Source organism: Lepidochelys kempii, chromosome 1 (genome assembly GCF_965140265.1).
Source record: "Lepidochelys kempii isolate rLepKem1 chromosome 1, rLepKem1.hap2, whole genome shotgun sequence".
NCBI lineage: Eukaryota > Metazoa > Chordata > Testudines > Cheloniidae > Lepidochelys > Lepidochelys kempii.
Window position 1 is genome coordinate 14,706,827 of NC_133256.1, and position 12,959 is coordinate 14,719,785.

At 50.3% G+C, this 12,959-nt stretch overlaps 1 protein-coding gene across 7 annotated transcripts in view; it reads left to right on the forward strand.

The window, feature by feature from the left end:
• CAPN5 (calpain 5) overlaps positions 1–12,959 on the forward strand; it is a 148,004-nt gene that overhangs the window by 48,534 nt on the left and 86,511 nt on the right. For all 7 annotated transcript variants that reach the window (XM_073335252.1, XM_073335258.1, XM_073335268.1 and 4 more), the window contains one exon: positions 41–217. In XM_073335252.1, the coding sequence (XP_073191353.1) occupies positions 56–217 (162 nt within the window). In that variant the 5' untranslated portion in view covers positions 41–55. The remainder of the gene's footprint in view (positions 1–40; positions 218–12,959) is intronic.

Genomic DNA, 12,959 nt, shown 5'->3' on the forward strand with positions numbered 1-12,959 from the left:
GCAGGGCTCTGTGTCTCATCCATGTTGCTTTGTCCCCTAGCGGCTGGGGTGAAGGATGTTCTCCTCAGTGAAGCCCTACGAGAATCAGGACTTCTCGGCCCTGAAGAAACACTGCCAGCGGCAGAAGGTGCTCTTCGAGGACCCGCTCTTCCCCGCCAATGACGACTCCCTCTTCTACAAGTCACGCGTTCAAGGCGTCCAGTGGAAACGTCCGAACGTAAGTGAGGCTTGAATGTCCTCCCTGTGCACATCCTTGTGCCGCTCCCCTGGGGTCACACCTTAAAAATCAAGTAACTGCTCCCCAGCACGCTATCTACCGTAGGTACCCTGTTACCGTAGTATCTGAGCTCCTCGCCATCTCTAATATATCAGGTGGGTAGCCGTGTTTAGTCTGTATCCACAAAAACTATGAGGAGTCCGGTGGCACCTTAAAGACTAACAGATTTATTTGGGCATAAGCTTTCGTGGGTAAAAACCCCATTTCTTCAGATGCATTACCCATGAAAGTTTATGCCCAAATAAATCTGTTAGTCTTTAAGGTGCCACCGGACTCCTTGTTGTTTTTCATCTCTAATGTATCGATCCTCCCACCAATTCATAGAATCCTAGACTATCAGGGTTGGAAGGGACCTCAGGAGGTCATCTAGTCCAACCCCCTGCTCAAAGAAGGATCAATCCCCAACTAAATCAAATTCTGGGAAGTAGGGCTGTGCTATTATCCCCATTGTAGAGATGGGGAAACTGAGGCACAGAGAGACTTGTCCAAGGTCACAGAGGAGGTCTGTAGCACAGCAGGGAACTGAACCTGGGTCCCTTGATTCTCAAGATGGCCTGCTAATCACTGGATTATCTTTCCTTTACCTTCGCCCTCTGCAAGAGCCCCTGTTCTTGTGTGTGCTCAAAGCAAGGGAGCTGTCTGAAGGGAAGCATGACCTGTCGGACATGTGACACGACAGTGTGTTTAGTGTTGGAACAGGAATCTGGGAATTGGGACTCCTGAGTTTCTACAGGCCACATCCCGGATACCAGCAGCTCCCGTTGGGACCGGTCCTGCTCCTCTGAAGTCAGTGGGAGTTCTGGCATTGTCTTCAATGGCAGTCCCTTCTGGCTCATTGAAGCCAATTGGAGTTGCAGGTGTTCAAGATGTTTGTTTGCTCCTTCCTCTGCCACTAACTCAGCACATGACCTTGGGCTTGTCCCTCAACGGTGACTTGTAACCATAATTCAACTGTGTTTGTAAAGTGAATATAACAATAGACCTAAGCTATAGGAGGGCTAGATGTTGTTGCTAATCCTCTCAGGGACTAACTGATGTTTGCAAAGTGCTGCTACGATCCTAGTGGCTGAGTTTTATTTATTTGGTTTTGGATGATTATCACGCAGTTCTAACCCATTATTTAATGGCTTGTCAGCTGCAGCAGCCTCTGTCCCAAAGGTCTCCCAGAGATTTCTGTAGCTCTGGACCTCTGTTACTTGCTGGTCCCCCTTCAGGTGCTGTTTTTCCTCTTTGCTCTGCATGCGGCGATAGCCCCAGAGATGCCTACACACCGCAGAGATGGATGCATCGGAAATACACAAAGAGACGAAGTGGGGGTGCTGGGAATTGAGGTGAATGCTGCCGGGGTGGAGGGGGGCCAGCAGCACAGTTCATCCTTGATCGCACGTGGAAAGGACGGGGCTGTGACCTGTGGTCCTGTGTCTCTGTCTGTCCGTGTCTCCTCGGCACAAGGAAATGCACCTGACGACGTTCTCTTTGGCTGGGAGGGAGGTCATGCAGGGCACTGCGATCGGCTGCCAACAGTTTGATGCACCTGGCATTTGCTCCCTGGGGTGCTCCCTGTGTTCCCAGTGCTGCATGCAGGGCCTGACTGAGGCGGTCACTTCAGCTTCCGTCGGTGATTAACCTCTGGGAATCCGGGCACTGCCTGCTCTAGCAGGCTGGACACTGGAGGTATTGGGGGTGGGCCCCATGCTGCCTGTGGGGGCGATGGGTCATGGATCTGTGTCCTGATTGATCTGAGGTCTAGCCCCACCCTGCCTCTCAGAGGGTGCTAGCCATGGGGGAGCCGCTGGGGACCTAGAGCTCCCTCTTCTGGAGGCCTGGGGCAGGGAGGCCGTGAGGGTGGGAGCAGTGCGTGAGGAGCTGCTGAGGTAGCCTGAGTGGAGCTGAGCTCTGGCTCTGGGCTCCCACCCAGCACTGCCTCAGGTCATGTGAGCCAGCAGAGCCGGGGAGCTGGGACTCTTGGCTGGGGGGACTGCGGGGCCACCTCTGCTTGGTGACAGGGGCTGCAGTGTGCGGGCAGCGTACTGGGTCAGCCGTCCTTGGGGTTGGGAGGAGGAGAGGGGTGGTCCTGCTCTCCCTCCCCCCCTCCCCCCCCCCAGCTGGGGCTTTACTCTGTAGCTCGTTACGCCCAACCTCACCCCGTCACTCCTTTACTCCTTTCTAACCAAGCCTGTAACACACCTTAGGTCCTCCCAGAGCAACCCCCTGGCTCCAGCGCTGCCTTAGTCTCCCTGCAGGGCACACCAGCTATCTGCCAAGATTTCTCAGAGCTGCTCTGAGCAACCATGGTGCCTCTCTCTGCCCCAGCTGGGAGTCTCTAGAAAGCCAGCTTGTCTTTCCAGAGTGACAGTGGAGCCTTTATCCAGGAGGGAGTGGGGGAGGGAATAAAAAGGCTTTGTGGAAAGGGAGGGTATGGGCTGAATTGATTCTTTGTGTGCCGTGCGTGGCAGGAGGGGCAGCTTTGGGCTGGGCCACCACCGAAGCGGGCGTGCTGCCTTGCTGAAAATGGACTGGCTACACCAGCACAGTACCTCTATAGCAGTGGTCCCCAAACTTTTTTCCTCGCCCTCCCCCACCCCTGTCCACACCCCAACCCCAGAGCTGGGAACGGAGGGCCATGGAAAGGGGGCCAAGGCTGGGGCCACAGCTGGGGTCAGGGGGCGGGTCTGGGAGCTGAGCCTTGGGTGGATGGCTGGGCCGGCAACTGGGGCCAGGAGTGGAGCTGGGTGGTGCTCCCTCCCCACCCCCCGTGGGGGCTGGCCCGTGCTCCAGCCGTGCCCCCCTGAATGTTCCTCCGTGCCTCTGTTGCAGGGCACGCCCCACAGTTTGGGGACCTCTGCTCTATGGGAAGCTCCCGTGTAACGTTAAGGATGCGTTGGGGTATCTTTTCAGTCAGTTTTCCTATGGGAACTGGCGGGAGCCCCATTGCTTCCAGCCTGCACTATGAGACTAGTCTGTACCAAGCACTAAAAACATGCACGATGGGGACAAACCTGGGCTGGCCCCAGGGAATGGACTGGTTGGTCCAATAGGCCTTTTTTCTGTGTCTAGCATCTTAAAGCGTGTGTGGGTGTGGCCACACTATAGTGATGGGCACTATATAAAAACATAGCTGGATGGATAGGCCAGAGCAAGCGGCTGGCTGAGTTCCTGGGGAGCTGATGACTTTAATGCTGAGGCTTAATTGAATGGTATTTATTGTATAATTAATGATCAAGTTCCTATAGCCATAGACAGGCATCTTCATTACTCTAAATCTAAATAAATACATAATGGACTCAAGGGAACACTTGGGCAGGGCCTGGCCAGCTGGCCTAGTGGGTCTCTCCCATCGCCAGGTGTTATGGTTCCATGACAATGAGATATCCAGCCCTGTGATACTTTGGGCTTTACCCAGGCCAGTAAGGGGCTCAGGGTGCCTAGAATACAGTTCTGCTGTGGCTCTCTGCACATGAGCATGGAGGTCTCACCCAGGCTTCCATTGCCCAGTTACTCCTTGCAGAGGGACCCCAACAACCTTTCCAGCCCCAGCTCTTCCCCCTGAAATGTCTTTGTGCAGTGCACAGCCCCTCTCACTGTAGCACTCCCAACACTGTAACAAGTTCACTGCTGCCTTAAAGAGACAATACACAGCAGCCTGTAAGCTCAGCTGGGGTTAATACAGTCTCCCCTTCCATCACTGCATGGAGTTGTTGTATAGTACAAGTAGAACACATTTATAAGCAAAAGGATCCAGGTTTCCAGGATGTCAGGTAGAGGTAATAGAGATAGAAATGGCCACCCACAAAATTGAAAATTTACTACTAAGAGTGAAACTCAACTTAACGAACTAGAGTCCTTTGCTCAAAGTTTTCTCACCATAGTCATTCTTCTGGCATGGCTGGCTAGTCCTCAGCCAGGACCCAATCCCAGACCTCAAAGCACTGAGTGTTTTATGTCTCCTCAAGTGAAGGATAACTTAAGGGTTCTCTCCCCTCTCTTTATAGTCCATTAAACTTTGAAATGTATTCTTCTGAAATGTAGCCCCAGATAAGGCTCCCTCCACCTCCTGGGTGTAGACGCTGTGCTGTATGGGAGCAGTCGCCAAGCTGGCTTCTCCCCCACTTGTGATTTTTACAATGCAGATGATCTTCCTGCAATCTCTGATACAAACCAGTAGCTCACTGGCCTTGCCACACCTGGCTTGAGGTGTCAGCCCCCCTTCCCTATATCTGGAAAAACCCATTTATCAACTTCCCCTGACGTACCTAGTTTTAAGTCCCATATTTCCAGCCTGTCTGTGTAGGTTAGCTCTACATACACCACACACAGATATCAGTGAGTTATTAGTTTTCCAGTTATATATTACATGCCACCTTTGGATAAATACCATGACATCAGTGTGTGAGGTGCACTGAGTTGGTCAGGCCAGCTGGGACTCACTGGGACATTTCAGGGAACTCCATGCCATCTGGCATTGGAGTGCTTAAAGGGTCACACACCTTCACCCTTTCATCAATCTGGGCACAAGAGTACAGCAGACACTGATTGGCTTGCTCTGGCGATCCTGTGAATTACAGGAACAGCCCTAGCAGGTTCACCACAAACAATATCCCCCTGGCCACCGCTGGTCCCAGGGAAGAATTGGGCTATGCTGAGGAAGCTCTGGGCCCTCTTTCTGGCAGGGAAGGGCTTACCTCCTGAGGCACGGTGCCAGGCCAAAGTGGGTGACTCCTTATAGTTCCATTAGGGGGCTGCTCCCTGTACTGCAGGTTTGAGAAAAGCAATTCCAAAAGCTGACTTCAGTAGTTGGTGGTGCAGGGCTCTTCCCTGCTGTCTTCCTGCTCTTGCAGAGGAACTCTGTGGGACTCAGTTCTCCCCTGAGTGGCACCTAGACTGGGAATCTTCTCGCAATGGTGGCAGCTTGTGATTGCCTTTTTATTGTGTTCCTCTTCCCTAGCTAGACATGGTTCCATTCATCACACTGGCCCATAAATCTGTGTTTAGCTAATGAAATACGTTCATGGGAAATCCCAAGGATCCAGAGCTGGCCAGTTCTGTGCACAAAATGAGGCAGGGGTCCTGTGGAAAAACTGGTACGTGATCATCCAATTAAAGATCGTATCATAAATAAGGCTCTGTTTTAGTCACGGGTATTTTTAGTAAAAGTCAAAACAAAAATTCACGGTCCATGACTTGTACTATATGGACTAAATCTAGGGGCAAGGCGGCCCGGGGGATGCCGCGGGTGCTTGGGTGGGGGGTGGTGGGGGAGTTTGATGTAGGCAAAAGGTAATTGGCCAAACTGCAGGAGGCAGGGATTAGTACTACAAGGAGTCAGCAGCTCAGTCTCATCTGCAAGACAGCACCTCCCGCAGCACTGTGCCTGTACGGCCTTAATGAGATACTGCTTCAGAAGCGCCTCGGGGTCCTGTTCTGTGCATTGGCGGGTGCCTTGGCTGTCACTGGGGGGTTCAGGGGGTTCAACGCTTTGCAGGACGAAATGCTACGCGTATGATCAGTAGCACGCATCCACATGCTGCATTGCAGCTGCTGCCGACATCCAGTTACGACGCTGGGAGAGGAAGGGGGTTGAAGGACTTCCCATCTCGTTAGCTTGCCTCCTGCAGTGAGGGGCCCATCCAGCTCCCAGCGCCTGGCGTGATTTGCCGGGGTGAACGCTAGGAAGTCGTGTGGGTCGGAGGAAGAATCCTTCCCCTGTGGCAATGGAGTGGCTACCAAGCCTTGCTCTTCCTGCCCACTGTGCGCTGCTGCTCAGGGGACTTGCGGGGAGCACCTGTGCTCTCCCTCTGCGGAGCAGAGCCAGACTGGTTCCACTGCAAAGAGGCCATAAGGGTGGCAGGGCCAGGATTTGTCTCCCAAGAGGTTCGCTTTCCTCATTCTTCACTGCAGGGGAGCTGGGCCCATTCTCTGTATGTGTTTGTCCATTTTCGGTGTTGACAGAGAAGGCAGCTGTTCGTTTGTTTGCTTCCCTAGAACAGTGTGGGCCCTGGGCTGTCGCGTGGCATGTGGAAAACCCTGTTAAACCTGCACCGGAATGACACACACAGGGCCGGACAACAGAAACTGACCTTTCCAGAGCTCGCCAAAGCTTTCCCACCAGGCCTCATTTCTGCAGGCACAATGTAGCACCTACTAATCCATGCAGATGCTGTTCATTACAGTACTTTGTTATTATCAGTGTCTGGTTCATTAGTCTGTAGTTCTTTATTTTAATAAAGATATATTTGTATATATTATTCATAATGCGTGTGTGTGTGTGTATATATATATATAGCAGTATTTATATATTAGGATTTAGTTAATATTTCTATTGTGGTATTATATTCTATGCATGGGTATTAGGTCTATGATAGTATGTATACATTAATGATTAGTATTTAGTTATTAGTGTTTATTTCTATTATGATAGCACCAAGGGGCCCCCGTGGGGGTCAGGCGCTTTTGCTATAGTAATGTACACTCATAGAATAAGAAGACGATCACTGCACCAAAGAGCAGACAGTCAAAACACGCAACAGGAGCCACCAGGAGGAGAAAGCAAGTAAATGGGAAGTGGACAATGTGAATTAGTTGTGATCACCTTACTGTGGGGCTATCATAAGCCAGTTTTACCCTCCTTTTCTTTATGGCTGGATGGGAAAGGGGGTCCCAATTTTTTTCTCAAGTCATGAGAACGGAAGTTGTTGAGCGTCACTGACCAAATAGTAATCTCTCTCCATAACACTTTTCATCAGTAGAATAACCTACATTTCATCCAAATGTCTAACCGTTATTGTGTGAATAGTTGCCTATTTGCTGGCGTGTAATTGTAGCCATAAAACCAGAGGTCAGCGCTGACAATTTGGCCCTAACTGTTTATAGAGTCGTCACTGCTTCTGAAGAAAGAAAAGGGTCGTTATCTGAAGGGGTTACAGGGGAGGATTTTTTTTCTAGCTCTTCTGAAAATATTTCTCCAATATGCAATCTACCCGAAAGACACCGGTGACTTATTGCACACCACACTCCTGATCAAGTATGAGGGTGACTGCAATCTGCTCTATTTCATGTTTATTACATTCAGCTGTCTGACGTTTGGCAAGTTTATGCTGCTTGCAGTTGGGCAAAGTTTGGCTGTACCTGCTCTTGAGCATCTGTGCCCCCATACCTCTGTGGAAATCAGAAGGGTAGCTACCGTCCTTTCCTATCCTGTTCATGTGTTTGCAAACCTCCCTTAGAATCATAGAATCATAGAATATCAGGGTTGGAAGGGACCCCAGAAGGTCATCTAGTCCAACCCCCTGCTCAAAGCAGGACCAATTCCCAATTAAATCATCCCAGCCAGGGCTTTGTCAAGCCTGACCTTAAAAACCTCTAAGGAAGGAGATTCTACCACCTCCCTAGGTAACGCATTCCAGTGTTTCACCACCCTCTTAGTGAAAAAGTTTTTCCTAATATCCAATCTAAACCTCCCCCACTGCAACTTGAGACCATTACTCCTCGTTCTGTCATCTGCTACCATTGAGAACAGTCTAGAGCCATCCTCTTTAGAACCCCCTTTCAGGTAGTTGAAAGCAGCTATCAAATCCCCCCTCATTCTTCTCTTCTGCAGGCTAAACAATCCCAGCTCCCTCAGCCTCTCCTCATAACTCATGTGTTCCAGACCCCTAATCATTTTTGTTGCCCTTCGCTGGACTCTCTCCAATTTATCCACATCCTTCTTGTAGTGTGGGGCCCAAAACTGGACACAGTACTCCAGATGAGGCCTCACCAATGTCGAATAGAGGGGAACGATCACTGCTCGCTATGCCCCTACTTATACATCCCAAAATGCCATTGGCCTTCTTGGCAACAAGGGCACACTGCTGACTCATATCCAGCTTCTCGTCCACTGTCACCCCTAGGTCCTTTTTCTGCAGAACTGCTGCCTAGCCATTCGGTCCCTAGTCTGTAGCTGTGCATTGGGTTCTTCCGTCCTAAGTGCAGGACCCTGCACTTATCCTTATTGAACCTCATCAGATTTCTTTTGGCCCAATCCTCCAATTTGTCTAGGTCCTTCTGTATCCTATCCCTCCCCTCCAGCGTATCTACCACTCCTCCCAGTTTAGTATCATCCGCAAATTTGCTGAGAGTGCAATCCACACCATCCTCTAGATCATTTATGAAGATATTGAACAAAACCCAGGACCGACCCTTGGGGCACTCCACTTGATACCGGCTGCCAACTAGATATGGAGCCATTGATCACTACCCGTTGAGCCCGACAATCTAGCCAGCTTTCTACCCACCTTGTAGTGCATTCATGGAGAAGACTCGGAATCCAAGCTGTGACAGTTCTTGCTCTTAGCCTTTGTCCTTTGCTGACCCAAGGGGCCCCCTTGCTAGATGAAAGGTATTGTGTGTGTGTGGTTTCTGCAGGGAGGGAGTTTGAAATGGGAAATCCCTGGGTGTCATACCATGGTCTCTGTCTTGGGAGGTCATCTAATCAACAGCATTAGAGCCAGATGTGACTGGGAGGTAATCCAGCAGCTGTGACAGTAAACAATGCTAATGTCATTGTTGATAACTCAGTCTGAGCATGGACAACTTTGACCCAGTTATAGCTCTCAGGGCAGTATATATGCTTTAGGGCCTGATCCTAGAACCCTTCCTCACATGAGTAGAAAGTCAGTAGTACTAATTGCATGAGTTGGGCTTACTGATGTGAGAGAAGCTTGCAAGAATTGGGCCTTGAATTTCGTAATCTTGCCTGCAAACTACGTGGAGACAGCTGGAAAGTGGCTAGATCTGGCTGGCTGAGAATTCCCCCTGAGGGTCCAGGTGCATCAGGGGTGGGGAGGAGTGGTCAAAACATACTGCACTTTGGCTATGCTCAGATGGCAGATGATCCAGAGGAATCGCTGCCAGATGGTGTAAATCAGAGCAGCTCCAGGGCAGACCCTGCTGTGCGGAGCAGAAATTCAGCAAAGAAGGGAATCTGGCCCTAAATTCTTTCTTTGCTGCCACTTTAATCCATGAGGCTGTTTTGCAGGTGGAAACAAAGATCAGCCTCATTTGCAGCTTTCATTCGCTTGTTTGTTAACAGAAGGCAAACCTTCTGAAGGTCAGGAAGCCTCCACAAGTGATTTCACAGGTTTTTTCATAAAGCCCCAGTGGGTTTCCTTCCTGTCAGTCACCCCAGCAAAGCCCTTGGGATTTAGTGGGGAGAATAACTACTTTCTGCTGTCTGATGCAAAAGATGAAATTCTTAATTACAGGTCCAGATTCTGTCTGAATTCTTACAACGGGGTGTGTGTGTGTGTATTTAAACTTCATAAAGTGGGGCCTAATCTTGCTCCTGTTGAAGTTGTTAATAACCATACCTGGTTCTTACGCAGTGTTTTTAATCGGATCTCAAAGTATTCTACCAAGGAGGTCAGTATCTCTATCCCTATATTACAGATAGGGAAACTGAGGCACAGAGTCACCCAGTAGGTCAGTGGCAGAGCTGGGACTAGAACCTGGATCTCCTGAGTCCCAACCAGTGCTCTGTCCACTAGGGTGAGGCAATATCTTTGATGGGACCAACTTCTGTTAATGAGAGAGAAGTTTTTGAGCTGCACAGAGCTCTTCTTCAGGTCTGGGAAAGGTACCCAGAGTGTCACAGCTACATGCAAAATCAGATAGTTTAGCAGAAGTAGTTACCACATATTCTATGTGACCAGTCACGGTGAAGTGGCCTGTTTACACCCCTGTAGTCACAGGACAAAAAGGGGAGTCAGTGGGTTACAGATTGTTGTAATAAGGCATAAATCCCATGTCTTTATTACAACCATGATTTTTAGTGTCCAGCAAGGTTAGGAATTTAAGTTTGTCTCTCTTATCCACAGAAGTTGGTCCAAAGATATTATCTCCCCCACCTTGTGTGGCTAACATCCAAGGATCGCCTTGGCTACAACAACATTTCAAAGTGTCTGTACACGTGTAAACATTATACGCTGGCTATTTGGTTGTCTCCCTTGCCTTCACCTTGATGTTGCTCATCGTTTTAGATTGTAAACTCTTTGGGCGGGCCCTGTAGGTGAAATCATGGCCCCACTGAAGGTCAATGGGAGTTTTGACAGTGGCTTCAGGAGGGATCGGATTTCACCCCATGTGTGTGTTCAGCACCCGTGGAAGAGGTCCCTGGTCTGGATAGGCATCTGTGTGCTACCATACTACGGCTATTCAGTATTCTTCTTCCAAGTGCCCCCTGGAGCTGTTGCAGGGCATGTATTGGAGAGCTTCTCCTCTCATCCCTCCCACTGCAGTCTCCAGCCTCAGATCTGCAGGGGAAACGTTTACCGCGGTGTCTTTGCTATAGAGCGAGCCGCCTTCTCATTGCTCAGGCAGCTGGATTCTGTGAGCTGTGCTGATGGAATCCAGGAAAGAGGCTTGAGTTTCTCCTTGGCTTTTGCCCCAGAAGGTTTTTTTTGCTATTAAGCTTTCACGAAAATGATGCAAGCCCTCCCCAGCCCCCACTCCTGCACATGATCTCCGAGCCTGAGGCTACTCTGCTGCCATTCAGGGAACTTTCCAAGCTGCTCTCCCTATTGATCGAGGAATTGCAGGTGGCTAAGGGGAAGAGCTAGAGGATGTTGCTAGAAAAGCCACTACCTTGTGGGAAGCTGCAGAGGGAGGCATCTTGCACCTCGTGCTTTCAGTAACCAGCTTGCATGCCTCTGTTAATTCAGACCATTGGGTGTCAGAGCCGTGCAGATTAAGGGCTTGCTAGCTCTCTGCCGCGGTCTCCGGTTAGAGTCAATTCTGAAGGCAGAATCAGGTACCCATGTGGCTGAGATTCTTGGAGGGAGGAATTGTGTGCGCACATGGAAATAAAACGAATTACACCTAGAGCACAGCCAGACTGCATGTCCCTGACTTCTCCACTGGGGAGCCAACCTGCAGGGCCCCAGACACCTGCTACCACTCAGCAGAGGGTGTCAGGAGGAGCGCCGCTGTCAGAAGACAGCAGCATTAATAGAAACTGAGTGTGGAACTTAGGCTATGTCTACACTATGGACCTTGCAGTGGCATGGCTGTACCACGGGAAGGTCTTCCATGTAGCCGTCTTTGCCAGCAGGAGAGAGCTCTCCTGCCGGCCTAATGAAACCACCCCCCAACGAGTGGGTTTTTTCACGCCCCTTCCTGACCGAAGTTTTACCGACAAAAGTGGGTGTGTAGACAAATCCTAAGTTACTCTGAATCTTGAGGCTAGGAACATTCTAGCAAATGTGACCGTACCCCCGGGCTCCAGCAGACTGGACAGTGCACACAGCCGGCCTCCCAGCCTAATCGTCACTGGGAACCGTCACTGCTATCCTGAGCCCCTGCTAGTGATTGCGCTTCACTCCATCCCGCCCTTCTCGGAAACAGTAACGCAAGGCAAGCCATGCAGCTGTGTGGACCAGCACGCGCCGTGGCTCCCTGCTGAGGCACTGCGGTCCGCCGGAAACATGCTACGGAAAGGTTCTGAAGTGTGTTTAGTTTCATTTGTAAAGTAGTCTCTGAAAAATACAGTGGGGACAGGGTCCCTGCCCTGAAGAGAGATGCACAGGTGAGAGTGGGCTTGTTGTAGTCTATGGGAGTTTGGAAGTACCTGTGTTAGGGTGCGGAAGTACTGACTCGCTGCTTGCCCTCAGCTTCTATTGACCTCGTTAGGGTTTGGTGGTACTCGGCCCCATATCAGACTGGGCCCTTGTGTAACGAGGGAACCCTTTCAGATTCATGGGGTCTGATCCTTCTCTTGCTTATGCTGGTGTAAATCAGCAGTAGCCTCGCTGACGTCAGTAGGATTACACTGGCGTATAGGTGGTGTGCAAGGAGAATCAGGCCCAGTTCTTGGAGTCCCTTTTGCCTGGCTTGTGCGGCTGGTTTAAATCTAGACCTTCAGTAAAGCCACATCTGATCAAACCGCAGGGACAAAGATCATGACCTACAGGCCAGCGCCTGCCCCCCCGTTGTGTTGCAGTTTTGTTGGCCTTTCTCCCACATCTGGTGTGGTAGCGTTTCCTGGAACTGATTAACATTATTCCTTCCAGTGCAACTCTCACCCCCTCCCTGCTCTTCCTTCTGACTTGGAGTTTCGCTGTGGATGCCAAAACTTCGCAGAGGCAACAGCTGTTTAATTCTGTAATTGGTCTTGGCGTCGTTTACCATTTGTCTTTGCGTTAATCTGCGAGATGGCACAGCGTGGCCAGAAGGTTCATTCTTAGGAAATGTATTCGGGGAGAAAACAAATCCAGTGGCTGGCTTGTTCCTGGCAGGGACTGGGGAAGAGCTTTGCTTTTAGCAGTATCCACTTAGAAATATGATTAGATACGCAAAAAGCTGGGGCTCATTTTTCTCCTCACTGAGCCAAAGTAGATCAGAGCTGACTGGAGTGGAGTTTGTGGCTCTTTCTAAAACTTCATGGTATTGGCACTTAGCTATTGCAGTGAAAGGCAGCATGGTCCAGTGGCTAGTGCGCTGGTGCAGGCCTTGGGAGCCTGGGGTTCTTATTCCTCTGCTGAGTGACCTTGGATAAGTCACTTAATCTCTCTGGGTCTCTTTCCTCTCCTACTCTTTGCCAGTCTTGCTGATTTAGATTGTAAGCTCTTTGGAGGAGGGAGTGTCTCTCATGAGTTTTGTACAGCACCAAGCACAATGGGAATTTGAGTTGGGGCCTGTACACTAACAC